Here is a 13,309-nt window from a genome sequence, read left to right as displayed (position 1 = left end):
AAGTGTGTTTTTCCTCCTTTTGTTTTGACTAGACAGTTTTCATGAGGGGAGGGGGAGGAATGCTGCCTAATCACCATATAGTGTAACCCTACTTCAAACCCACAAATTGTTTCGAAATTTATTCTGTGATAAAAACCCACTCCAAGTTTTTCTGTAACAGCTGCTTTCCTTAAACATTAGCTCAACTGTAATCTCACAAGGCAAACTACATTTGAAAAGCCAATAGTAAAATCCTGTTTTCTTTAAAATTCAAACAGATGTGTTATGTAATCAAACCAATCCAGTATTTGAATTTCCTACACACACATTACACTGAGTCTCAAATTATGTCCTGAAACATTTTAAAATACCATTTATACACAAGCTAGAAGATAAGAGGACATCGCCATTAGGAATGTTTTAAAATACATTTTAACTTGGGTCACAAAGGTTTACTTGGGACTACCTGGAAAACCTGATCGTGAGGGCCAATCAGTGGCTCAGATTTGTAACGATGATAGTGCTCTCAGCATCCAATCTCAACCCTAAATTAGAACTGACAACAGCAATAGGTAATGAAAATGTACTGACAATGCTGCTCAGGGCACTAAGAGAACACAGGATCTTTATTTATAATTACAAATTAAAATACGGAAAGCAGCTTAGTCCAAGGATAAAATGGAATTGAGTCCAATGGCTAGTTCTGCTTGTGTGATGACTTCCTTTTCAATGCCCAAGTATCATAGATGACTTTGTTAGAGTAGCCAGCTAGAAAGATAGGCGCTGGGTAAGGCAGTTAGGGTTTGGAGGGGATAAATGAGAGTGGAGACAAGCCAAAAGGAGACAATGAAGGCAACAGACCCCTATGTGAGGAGAGTTAGAGCCCCTCGAGAATGTAGTCTAACCAGTGGCATAACACCTGGATGAAGGAGACATATAGCTTGAAGTTTGTTTGTTTGTTTGTTTGTTTGTTTGTTTGAGAAGAAAAGGAGGGGGAGGCTTAGTTAGGGACACTCCAGCCTAGCACTTGGTTTGGTTTCAGCCAGCTGAGTTACTCAGTCTATATCTGAGTGTATTCCTTTACTGCAAATAAATTCTCACCTGCTTTTGCTGCTATTTGTTGTGTCTTGTTTGAATTCATCCTACAAGAAGACAAGAACTAAGGATGAAGAGTTCTGTCTTGAGCCAGAGGCAACCCTGACCACTGACACACTGGCCAGGTGCTCTCGGAAACACAGCAGACAATGCCATCACTGCAGCTCTGCGCAATCTGAGGCTTCTACTAGTAAATGAGATTTACATGAAAACAAGCGGGGAAACTGAAAAGCTTCCATGGCTCAGAGTTGACTCACTCCTAGATACTCACTATCTGTGGGGAATCTACAGGTTATATTTGCACAGAACATGGATAGCAGCAAGCCTAGGGAAGAGGGCGTTGCCTTTCAGCTCATCAGTGAGAGATGGAGAAATGAGTCAGTAGCTGCCTTCCACTCCCTACAGGTTGTGCCTCCTCAGCCCTCCCAGCAAAGTCATCCCACTCAGACTTGCTGCAGCTCAAAGCCATTTGTCAGCTCCCCAGGTCAAGCCCTAAAGCAGCCCAAGAAAACAAATCTGAAAAAAAGCAATCTCTTGAGAATGCTCCACCTAACAGGGCAACGTTCACTCTCTCAAGGTCAGTGACAGACTCATCATTCCAACAACCTGAACTTGGCTAACTACACAAAGACCTCTACAAACCACTCTTTCTGCATCAGCTCAACAGTCCAACACCAGCCGAGTCACCATTGTAGGAGAGCAATTATGTGTGCATTTTGCCTGTTTTATAAAAATGAATAGAAAAATAAAACTGCCAATACTGATAAGAAGCACAGGACTCAAACTAAATATAACAAAAAGAGATGGGGCACCTTTATACCAAAGGAAAACAGTGACTCAAACGCCATCTCGACTTATACTTTCTGTGTAAGTAACTGTAAAGAAAAAGATCAAAGTTGAAATATATTGTCGATGATGACATCTAAAAAGGGTGGAAGTATGTAACCACTATGCTGTATGCCTGAAACTAATCTATACTAATAAAAGACAAAGATGTCAATTGACCATACCTTCACTATGCCCATCAGCCAACCAGAAGAGTATGCAAATTAGCCCAACAAAGATGGCTGTTAAATTTGCATACTGCAGGTGGGGTGGCACAGTGCGATCCGCCCGCCCTGCCGCCAGCCGCCGCCCACCCCGCCCCCTGCCAGGCCTGCCATCCATGTGCGTGGCCCGGCGGCCGGCAGGGCGCCCGCCTGGCCTGCTGTCCGTGTGCACAGCCCAGCGTCTGGCGGGGCGGAGCGTGGCAGATCGCGATCTGCCCGCCCCACACCCTGCCCCGCCCCGCCTCCCGCTGGACCGGCCGTGTGCAGCGGGCAGCGGGGCAGGGTGGCACGGCAGAGGGCCTGCCATCTGCGACCCAGCGTGGGATCCGGGCCTGCCAGCTGCCACCTGGGGAGCGGGCCTAAGCCAGCAGGTGGTTATCTCCCGAGGGGTCTCAGACTGTGAGAGGGTACAGGTCGGGCTGAGGGACACACACCCCCCACCACCAGTGCACAAATTTTTGTGCACCGGGCCTCTAGTATAAAATAATATTTAATGTCAACTGTAACTGACAAAAATAGTCACCCTAATGTAAACTATGGGCTTTAGTTAAGAATCCTATTAATAAAAGCCTATGTGGTCATCACGCCCTCACACCATGACACCCTCACGCCGCAATGAGCGATCACCAGGAGGCTGCGTGCGCAGCAGGTGCACGCAGGTGGGCGGGGCTGTGTGCACGTGCAGGTGGGCGGGGTCTTGATGCTGCGTGCGCAGTGCAGAAGCGGTCCCGTGGCTCCGACCTACCTCTTTGGTACAATCCATCAAGGAGCCCCAGATGGGTGGGAAGGGCCACCTCTTTGGGGAGATCGATTGTGGGGCTCCCACACTGTGAGAGGGCACAGGCCAGGCTGGGTGACCCATGAATTTCGTGTACCTGGCCTCTAGTATATCAATATTGCTTTATCAGCTATAACAAACGCACCACACTAAAGCAGGAGGGTAATAGGAAAACTGTGTGCTAGGAGGTAGGGACAGGAGGTATATGGGAACTCTACTTCTATGCTCAATTTTTCTGTAAACCTAACAGTTATAAAAATAAAGTCTTAATTTTTTAAAAAAAGGAGGATGGTATAATTAGGTATTTCATTATTTTTAGCCTTTTGGGAAATGAAACACACAAACCTATTAACATGTAAACCTATACACTGACTTTCACACATTAAACTTTATATAACAACTCTGGAGAAATTGGTCATGTTTGAAGGTAGAGGGGTACTACCTCATTGTAAGCCCAGAAAACATTAATGGCTGTAAAGGATTGGCTAGTGCATGTTAAAAAATGTCCTTGATCATCCCATAAAAATTCAGCAAAAGGAGCAGGATTGAATATAGAATCTACAACATAATCCCAATTGTACAATGTAAGATCATATGTGTTAAATATAATTGCATTATAAAATATAAAACATGGTTCCCTCTGGATGATATGTGATTTTGTCCTTCACAAATACCCTAAATTGTTCAAAAAAAGCATCAGTCATGGAAAGAGAGAACTTTTTGTTGTGTCCACCCTGAATTCTTTCCAAGAGTGGAAGCAACACATAATATACTGATGACCTAATATTTCCAATCACTATAAACAAACAGCTATGGGAGGAAAGAGTCTGTAACCAAAAACAGACAGGGGCTTCAAGGAGGCCACAGTACGTACTCTGTCCAGGAGAGAGGAAACACATACATGCAGTAAGCATGAAACAACTCCAGTGCTTCAGAGGACCAAGTACGAGGTGATGTGCACAGGTCTAAGTGCAAGTTCCAGGACAACTTTCAAAACAAAGGAAAGACCTTGCTGAGCAAATGCTTCTTGAGGGTGGCCTTAGAAGTAGAGATTTGGGTGATATAGAGAAGAAAAGACATTTCAGGGAAAGCCTTACTCTTGTGTGGTGTGTAATTTTTAACGTTTAAAGAAGTCTCCATGGAGTGTGTGTGTGTGTGTGTGTGGTGTGTGTGTGTGTGTGTGTGTGTGTGTGTGTCTATTTTAAGCTACAGTCGAGAGGTGGTCAGTTGCCTTGATGAGGAAAACCCATTCCAGCTAACATTTAACAGTAACTCAGGCCACCCTCAAAGCCGTCTCCTGCATGAGCTTCAGGTACCTCGAACTTGAATGACCCAGGGTCTGTTAACCAGTGGAATCTGCGAGAACTCTTGGCACATAGCAACTCCGCCCAAACCCCTGCGTGAAGAGACTTGACCAAACTTTACCGTGGCCTCTAGCAGCCTAAGGCTGCATCCCTGGGATGACCCAGCCACCTTTTGCCTTTTGAGTTCTTGTCTGGAAAAGCTCGGAGCTGTCAAAAGAAACTTACTGTTTGTTCTAGTCAACACGTAGGACAGGCCTCCCTTTCTTAAAGCACTTATTAAAAGGGGCTTACAACTGTGAATCCCTCCCTGTCCCTTTGACATGTACGAAATGTATTCCTACAGTGCAGGAGTGTCTTTCTCAAGAACCCAAAAGCCGTGCCTTTGAAATATAATCATCAAGCGGGTAGGATTAATCTCCCAGTCCTAACTTCCCTGCTAGCAGACACAGCTGGCCTAATCATGTGTACACTATCAAGCCTTTGAAACTTCACGCTTCCCTAATACTACTCGAGCCCCCACTTGCTTGTCCTCTGCACTCCCTCATTCTCTCTTTAAAACTCTCAGTCACCTCCATGGAAGGCAAAATGGAGCGAGGCTTTTTCCCCTTCTATCAGTGATTACAAAATAGAATATGTTTCAGTGCCTTAAAGCCTGGCTTTATTTATCTTGGACAATGGGTAGTCCCAGGTGGCATTTGTGGCTTTGTTAATTAACATAACAAACATTAGAAATGGGCTTTCATTGGGGAAAATCTCAGTGATCAAGTAATATGATCCAACTGGAAATACCTTAGCCTGGGCCAGTGATGGCGAACCTTTTGAGCTCGGCGTGTCAGCATTTTGAAAAACCCTAACTTAACTCTGGTGCCATGTCACATATAGAAATATTTTGATATTTGCAACCATAGTAAAACAAAGACTTATATTCTTGATATTTATTTTATATATTTAAATGCCATTTAACAAAGAAAAATCAACCAAAAAACTGAGTTCGCGTGTCACCTCTGACACGCGTGTCATAGGTTCGCCATCACTGGGCCCTGGGCATTCCTATTCTTTCTGAACTGGCTATGAGGGCAGACTGAGTCGTCAGCCTGAGAATGGCAGCACGGACTTGATCCATCCATGTGGTCCTGCTGATTGGCAGTCTCAGTCAAGTTTTCCCACTAAAATGTGTCCCACCTGCCTCAGGTGAACAGGCAACTTGTGTGTCGGTGTACCAAGGAGGGCAAAGGGCTGGGACTTCATGAGGTCTCGGGTCAGGCTGCTGCCTGCCAATTATGTCTGCATGTGTGGCAGAATTTGGTCTGAGACCTGCTTTCTTTATAACTTGGAGCAGGTCACGAGAAAGAAGCTAAACTTCGTCCACCCATAACTACTGGCAACCACCAATATCTAACAAAACGGCCTAATCACTGTGTAAAACTGAGGTAGGTCCACTATCAGTGACAATGAGCAAGTGATACTCATTATCATTTATGTATACTGTAGTAAGAGTAATCAGGATAGTAGTCACGTGCTCCAACTCTCAGGTGGAACGGTGTTCAAGGCTTTGCACCACCATCAAAAATCAGTCAAGTGAATGTCTTTGCCTTGCTGCAGAAGGAGGCTAATTAAAACATGGCCCACCTTTTAGGTGTGTTGTGAAGAATGAATGACACAATGTAGATAAAAACAGACAGCACACTGCAGGCATGAAATAGACGTAAGCTATTGTTCTTATTACCATTACTGTTTACTCTTGGCTAGAGCAAACCCTGCCAAGCCTTATTCTTGATTTGCCTTGGAAGGGCTGTCTAGAATGTCTCAATTATACCTCTCACTTCCCCTATGACAGTATGTACTATCATTTTCTATAGCTAGCTTCCCCCACACTTGCATCCTCCAATTACCCCATAAGTTCCAAGAGAGCAAGCAAGGTCTTGGTTCAACATCCAGTTCCCAGAGGCCTACCTGGGTGCGAGGTACCCAGAACATGTTGAGTGATCTCTCTCCTCTAATGTCTGCTTCCATTAGCATCCATTAACCAAAAGCCTAATCAAAACCTAAGTGTATATCAAAGTCAATGAAAAAATAAAATAAGCAAGTCTGGCATGGCTTAGTGGTTGAGCATTGACCTAGGAATCAGGAGGTCATGGTTCGATTCCTGTCAGGGCACATGCTGGGTTGTGGGCTTGATCCCTAGTGTGAGGCATGCAGAGGCAGCTGATCAATGATTCTCTCTCATCATTGATGTTTCTATCTCTCTCTTTCTCCCTTCATCTCTGAAATCAATAAAAATATATTTTTAAATAAATAAATAAGATGACCTGAAGACTATCCAGGACAATGGCCACTAACAAACTACGATTTGGGGAGTTCCTTACTCTGTGCCAAACCTTGTACTAGAGACTGTTATCACATGAAATCCTCATAACCCTAAGAAGTATTATCACACCCATTCTACAGTTGAGGAAAACTGAGGTTAAAAGAGAATAAGTAGCAAGTGCAGTCACACCAGCCCTCATTGTCCAGACTTTGCAAATCAAACCCAGACCGGAGTCCAAAGCCCAGGCTCTTTTCTGGGTTATACATTGTTCCTGATGTGTTCCTGATTTGGATATTTAGTTTTTTTAATAGGCATCTCAAATGTAGCAAAACCCAGGCCAGTGTGGCTCAGTTGGTTGGACCATCGTCCCATACACTAAAAGGTGGCGGGTTTGATTCCGTAGGGGTGGGTAGAGGAGGCCACGGATTGATGTTTCTCTCTCTCTTTCCCTCCCTCTCTAAAAACCACAATAAATAAATAAATAAATAAATAAATAAATAAATAAATAAACAAACAAGTAGCAGAGCCAAAAAAAACACTATGTGTTTTCCCTGCCAAATGTCCTCTTACCTATCAGCCTCCTATTCATCTCAATAAATGACACCATCATCTATCCAATTACTCAGGCCAAACATGGAATCTCTCATTCCCACACCCTGCACTCCCCACCACCTGTGATGACCACTGAGGGCAGGGACATTTATCTGGCTCACTGCCACATCTCCGGCTCCTGGCACATAGCTGGTGCTGCTGTACTGTGATATAAAAAGACATATATATTTGGTCTTCATCCCCCATATGGGAGGCCCAGGACTGGTGCATGGTAGCTGAAATGGGGGTGGGGTATGGAAAGGCCCAGTCCTGTGGGACTAAGCCCTTAACCTGTGGAATACTAACTCCTAACTCCAGATGGTTAGTGTCAGAATTGAATTGAATTGTTGGGCATCCAGTTGGTGTCCAGAGAATTGAGTAATTGGTTGCCTGGGGTAAGTGGGGACCCTATTTATTTATTTATTTATTCATTTATTCATTCATTCATTTTTATTGATTTTTAGAGAGGAAGGGAGAAAGACAGAAAACACTGATCAGTTGCCTCCCCCATAGGCCCAGAGTGAGAATGGAACCCACAATCTGAGTATGTGTCTTGACCGGGAATCAAACTGCCACCTTTTAGTGTAAGGGGGGGTGGGAGGGGAGGGCATTCCAACCAACCTCATACATTTGATGTCAGAAGTGCTGTGAGTAAAAACAGTTCCTAGGTGCTCAAACAAACAGCTAAGTTTCTGCTGGTCTCTGAGTTTTTTAAATGCAAGCTTATTAGTCACTCCATACGAATGAAGTCACAGTGTCATCACCCCCTCACTGTCTTGAGACCCACCACAGTGATGTCTCAAGCAGTCCCAAGAAAGCAGAAGGTAACTTTTCTGTGATGAATGGCCAGGATTGGGTTCTTTCCAAAGTCCTGACAGGGGAATTTTAGAAAGAAGTCATTAAATTCTGCCACAAGATCAGCTATACCAATAATCCTTTTACGGGGCCCACCTGAGTACTGGTGATAATTTTCAGAGCTCTCACTTAGCTACTTGGAATGACAGAAAGGTTCACGGGGCTTTCAAAGAACTGGTGGCAATGCCTCAAAATATCTGCGATGTAATTACTATGAATGAAAAGTATTGTATCAAATTGGAAAGTATCTCAAAACAAAAATAAAATATTTGCAAAGCTTTCTTGAGATTCAGAACATTCAGAAAACAGCTTTTTCAGGTCCACGTTGGTCCGGGAAGCCCCGGAAAGATGGGAAGCATCCTCTCACTCCTTGCATGACTCAGGGCTAGCCATTCACCTCACGTTTAAAACCTCAATTTTCTCATCTCTGAAGGCCAGCTTGAATGCATGCCAAGTACAGTATGAAACCTCAAAAACCGAGCCATAACTCCAGTGGCCACTCCAAAGAGGTCAGATTATCTGCAGATTATCGGCCAGTATATAGTACAATCGGAAGGTTTCAGAAACCAGTAACAATTTAACCTCTCCATCACTTAGGGGCTGGTCTCGCTTGTCAAAAGCTGAATGTGTTAGGAAGCAAGAACATCTCTGACCCTGAATGCCCCCGGAGTTAAGATTCTTTTGTGGAAACAACCATGCTAATAATCAGTATGGTCTGGGAGGAGGACGACCAGCACTGGGAGGGCTTTGCCTGTTTCTTTTTTTTCTAACTGCAGGAATGAGCGAGAAATTAACATGAAAGGGCTAAAATCTATTATTCTGCCGTGATGCACTACTGGTAGGAGACGCCTATTCCAAACGGGCATATGTTTCAAGACACCAAGAGTTTAACAAATGAGAGTTACAAAACAGGCTCGGGCAAGTTCAGTTTCAACCCGGGTGGGGAGGCTCGCTCTACCCAGGCAGCCGCGGTGGCGCCCCGCCGGGGTTGGGTCGGGAAAGCCAGGAGGCAGGGCTTCGCCTTCCCTGCGCCTAGACCTGAGCGCTGTAGTTCGGAATCCCGGCTTGGAGACGTTCCCGAAGGTACGGAGCCAATGCTCTAGCCTGGCAAAATGCCAAACGCAACCTGCATGCGCCCTAGGACCCGAGTTTTGTTCAGAGCTTGGGAAAGGAGATGGTGCCCAAACCCGCGTCTTTCCCTGGGTGAGCTACGGAATTCATTTGTGTCCCGGGAGGAGATGACACCCTCCGGGAGCAATAGGGATCTTCCACCAAGCCCTGCCCACCGCGCCCCAGCGAAGTCCTGAAGGCCGGACGGGGAGACCTCGGGGTAGACCCTCGGGCTTCCCCGCGTTCCTGCCCGCCCGCCGCGCGACACTGGGTTTCCCCGCCTGCCCCGCGCCACGCTCAGGCCCGAGGCAGTCACCCAGGCGGCGCGGGGTCTGCCCCGGGCGATCCACCATCCGCAGCATGTTCCACCCCGGAGCTCGGGTGCACACCAGGGAAGCCCGCGCGGTGCCTAGGCTCCCGGCCCCACCGCGCGATCCGTCGACCCCGCGCGGCACCCAGCCCAGCTCACCTGGCCCGCACAGCACTGCGCTGACATCGCGGCGGCCGAGCACCACGGCGCCCGGGCTGGCTCCCAGCTCCCCTCCGACAGTCCTCGCGCCCGCCGGCCTCGAGCGCCCTCCGCACACGCTCAAGCCTCCACCGCAGGTAGTCCGCCCCCAGCTGTGCGTCAGGTACCAGGGCCCGGGTGAAAACAACCCTGTGCAAAACCCACCGCCGCCGCAGGCCCCGCCCCGCCCGCCCGCCCCCTCGAGCCCCGCCCTCTATCCGCCCCGGCCCGGCCCGCTCCCGCCCCTTCCCGGGCGTCGGGCGGCGGAGCAGGCTCGGCCTGGGCGAGCACTTCCGCTGGCGTCAGGCCGCTGGCGGCAGCTGTCACTTCCCGGTGTGGCATCAGGCTCCGAAGTCCGCCAACGGGGGGCCGGCGGGCTGTGCGCCCTCGGTCCCCTGGCTCCCGCGAGCATGCTGGCTGCCGACGCCAACAAAGCAGAGATTCCCGGTCCTGAGCTCACCGCCGCCGTGGGGGCCGCCGGGGCCGGTCCGCGCTCTGCCTCGCGCCTACGGGGATCGCCACGGGACCCCCGTCCCTGAAATCCCTCTTCCTTCCTCACTGCCAACTTTCGGGAAAGTCGTCTCTACCCGGGCTTCCTCGGATCCGCACTGGGCTGTGCCGCCCTGATTTCCAGGGCGCTGGGGGGATCCAGCGAGATCCCCAGGCTCACACCCCTCGGTATTAGTCTGTTGTACAGCCTCTCCTCCCTCATCCTCAGAGAGCGCATCCGCGGCCCAGGGACTCAGTTTGCTTCCCTGCGTTCTCTCACCTGGCCTTTCTAAAAAGGGGGTCCCCAATAATTGCTTGTTGCATTCAGAAAGCAGAGAGGGGTGCCCCTAATTTTTCTCCCTACCCAAATATTCTTCTCACGGCCACTTCCGCAAGAAGGATTTCTGGCCGTAGCCGGTTTTGCTCAGTGGGTAGAACGTCGGCCTGCGGACTGAAGGGTCCCAGGTTCCATTCTGGTCAGGGGGATGTACCTTGGTTCCGGCACATCCCCAGTAGGGGGTGTGCAGGAGGCAGCTGATCCATGTTTCTCTCTCATCGATGTTTCTAACTCTCTATCCCTCTCCCTTCCTCTCTGTAAAAAATCAATAAAATATATTTTTAAAAAAGGAGGATTTCTGTTCGGAAGAACTTTGCCGCAAGCCCTTTTGTTACCCAATCCCTTGAGTTCGCTGATTGGGCTGCTCTATTCAAGAACTAGGCATGGTTGTGGCTAGGTAGTTTAATTTACTTGCAGCAAGCAAAGGAGGTAAGGAATTCACATCCAAAGCTCTGCTCAGTCTCCCCGAAGGGAGGCTTAGCCATTGCTTATATATACTGTTTCGTTAACTACATGTTGATTTCTTCTTTGCAGTTAACTTACCCTGTCTAGCTCATCCTGTTACAGTTGCTTCTGCAAAATACAGTGATATATTTTAACATTTAACAAGTATTCATTAGGAACTGCCCAGACTTTGAGACCCTTACCTATATTAACACTTTTAAATCAGCATTACTGTACCTACTCATTTTAGAAATGAGGAAAGTGAAGTCCGGACAGGTTAAATAACTTGCTCAAAGCTTCACAGCAAAGCTGAAGGGGCAAAACTGGGACTGGAATCAGAACCCACCTGTGTGATCTGCACATGGCTCAAGGCTTGCCCTTGAGTGGCTTCCAGACAGAGTCTTTGGCAAGGAAGTGACTGGCTGGGCAGTTCAGGAGGCAGAGACTTATGAGGAACGGCAATTAGAGAAAGAGAAGTAATGGAGCGGGCCCTACTCAGCCATAGAAATGAAGAGAGTTGACTCTAAAAAAGAATTTCTAATAATAATAAAAATTTTAAAAAATAATTTTTAAAAATTGTAAACAGCATAAACAGTATTAGGCCAGTGTGGCAATTCTGCATGGTGGCAGCCCGCGATTCATGAAAAGCCAAACCTCTTACTGGGACTTCAGGGAGCTCCATCATTGGCTGCAGTTGTCACTTTGGCTCCACCTCTCACTAACTCACTAACTCGCCGTCCCGGAGTTTCCATCCTGTGGAAAGAGCCAGGCAGCTTCCGGGGAAAGGGAAGGTATGAAATCTACATAATGTTTGAGCAGGCTGGGACTCTGAGGCCTCTTAGCCTTTGACAGAAACTGGGGTTCACAAAATCGGAAAACTCTTACCAGGGAACACTGGGCCGGAGACAGAACTGGTGGTAGGATTCCGGCCTCCTTACCTTGAATCCTGTGCTCTTTTGACCAAATCGGTGCCAACATAGGAGGATTCCATGACTATATCCATGTTAGCCTAGCAGAGAAAGAGAAGACAAGTCTTAATAACCTGGGGATTTGTAGACTGTGCCCCAAGTTACAAAAAAAACTAGTAATGGAAGCCTGAGCTTTCAGAGCCAGGTACTTGCAATTTTTAACAGTACCGAGAACTGGCTGGGCCATCATCTGCGAAAGGGAGCTGATAATTCATCCTGCAAGGATTAGATAAACTCAGCCTGCAAACCAGGCAGTACAAGGCCTTGTCTTCCGAAGCATGACCAAATTAGTAGCCCTGACTGCTATTCATAAGCAAGTTTAAAAGATGTTAAATAAGCTATGCAGGTTGATTCCCCTCTTCCTGTTGGAAGATCTCACAGGAATTTGGCCGTATCTGGAGGTGCAGCCACCTTCCTGGCTCTGGGGGCTGTGCAGTTACTATTTAAGGTCATGTTGGTAGCATCCTTTGCATCTGTGGTAGGTTAACAAGAATAGAGGTAATGTCAACAGACATAAAACAGTGGCACCTTAATTTTAAGTACTCTGCAGACTTTTTCAAGTAAGACTGCTGTACATGGTGTTCCTAACATGTAGGTAGTTTTGCAGTCCATCTCTTTTGAAGTGGCTGTTTCACGAACAAGCAGTAATAGACCTGTTTTAATAAGACTATAGCTCTTGGCAGTCCATGTGAAATAGTTTCCCCTCAAAAATTTTCTTAACTGAATTCGTTCTTTTTATACAATATAATTATATATGTATATATAACATTATAAATAACCATCTTATAATTTGCTATTTTCCCTCTTGAATTTGAAGATTTGTTTTTTCCTTCTTAGGAAGGAGAGTTCAATGTTGACTTTAAAAACACCACACCCTGAACTAAAAACAACAGTGGCATATATATGTTATTAAAGAAAAAAGCATAACCATAGACACCCACTCTTTTAACCTTCAATGAATTTAGAAAACTCCTGGTTCAAAGGTCAATGCTCAACCACTGAGCCACACCAGGCTTCACTACAAATTTAATTTCCACTTCAAGATTGGCTTAAAAACAAATAAAATTCTTCTACCTCCCTAAAACCTCAACTTAAAAAAAAAAAAAAAAAAAGCCTAGAGATGTGTTCTGTTGGGTTTTAAATATAGAGGAGGAAATTTCTCTAATATTCACTTATAAAGTCTCTAGAGATCTCAATCTAGTAGTGGAAGTTTAATTAATTTCAATTACAAGTAAATGATAAAGTATTCATTTAGCAGCAAATAGCTATAAATTTGGGGCCCCGGCAAAAAAATAATCAGAGCCCCATAGTGTCCCCACCCCACTCCTTCTGGTAACGGAATTCTCCTTTATTTCTATGAAATTAATATCTACACAATGTTTTTTAAATATCAAAAACCTTTAAAATACAAAATGAAAAATAGCATCTTCCTTCTGCACAACCTACCTTACGGTCCCCTCCACAAAAGCAACCATTATCAATTATTTTTGCAGC

The 13,309-nt window shown here is 46.3% G+C and overlaps 1 protein-coding gene across 7 annotated transcripts in view; it reads right to left on the bottom strand.

Moving 5' to 3' along the window:
- SERINC5 (serine incorporator 5) overlaps positions 1-9,753 on the bottom strand; it is a 102,292-nt gene extending 92,539 nt beyond the window's left edge. For 2 of the 7 annotated variants that reach the window (XR_009452640.1, XM_059694225.1), the window contains exon 1: positions 9,539-9,753. Coding sequence is in view for 3 of the 7 variants with exons in the window: in XM_059694225.1 (XP_059550208.1) it covers positions 9,539-9,565 (27 nt within the window). In the remaining 4 variants the exon portion in view is untranslated. The remainder of the gene's footprint in view (positions 1-9,538) is intronic. The other 5 variants (XR_009452639.1, XM_059694222.1, XM_059694226.1 and 2 more) reach the window with 3 other exon arrangements.
- Between the last annotated feature and the right edge of the window lie 3,556 nt (positions 9,754-13,309).

The sequence above is a fragment of the Myotis daubentonii genome, chromosome 4 (genome assembly GCF_963259705.1).
Source record: "Myotis daubentonii chromosome 4, mMyoDau2.1, whole genome shotgun sequence".
Taxonomy (NCBI): Eukaryota; Metazoa; Chordata; class Mammalia; order Chiroptera; family Vespertilionidae; genus Myotis; species Myotis daubentonii.
Note: the sequence above shows the minus strand (reverse complement) of the source record. Positions and strands in the feature narration are given on the sequence as shown.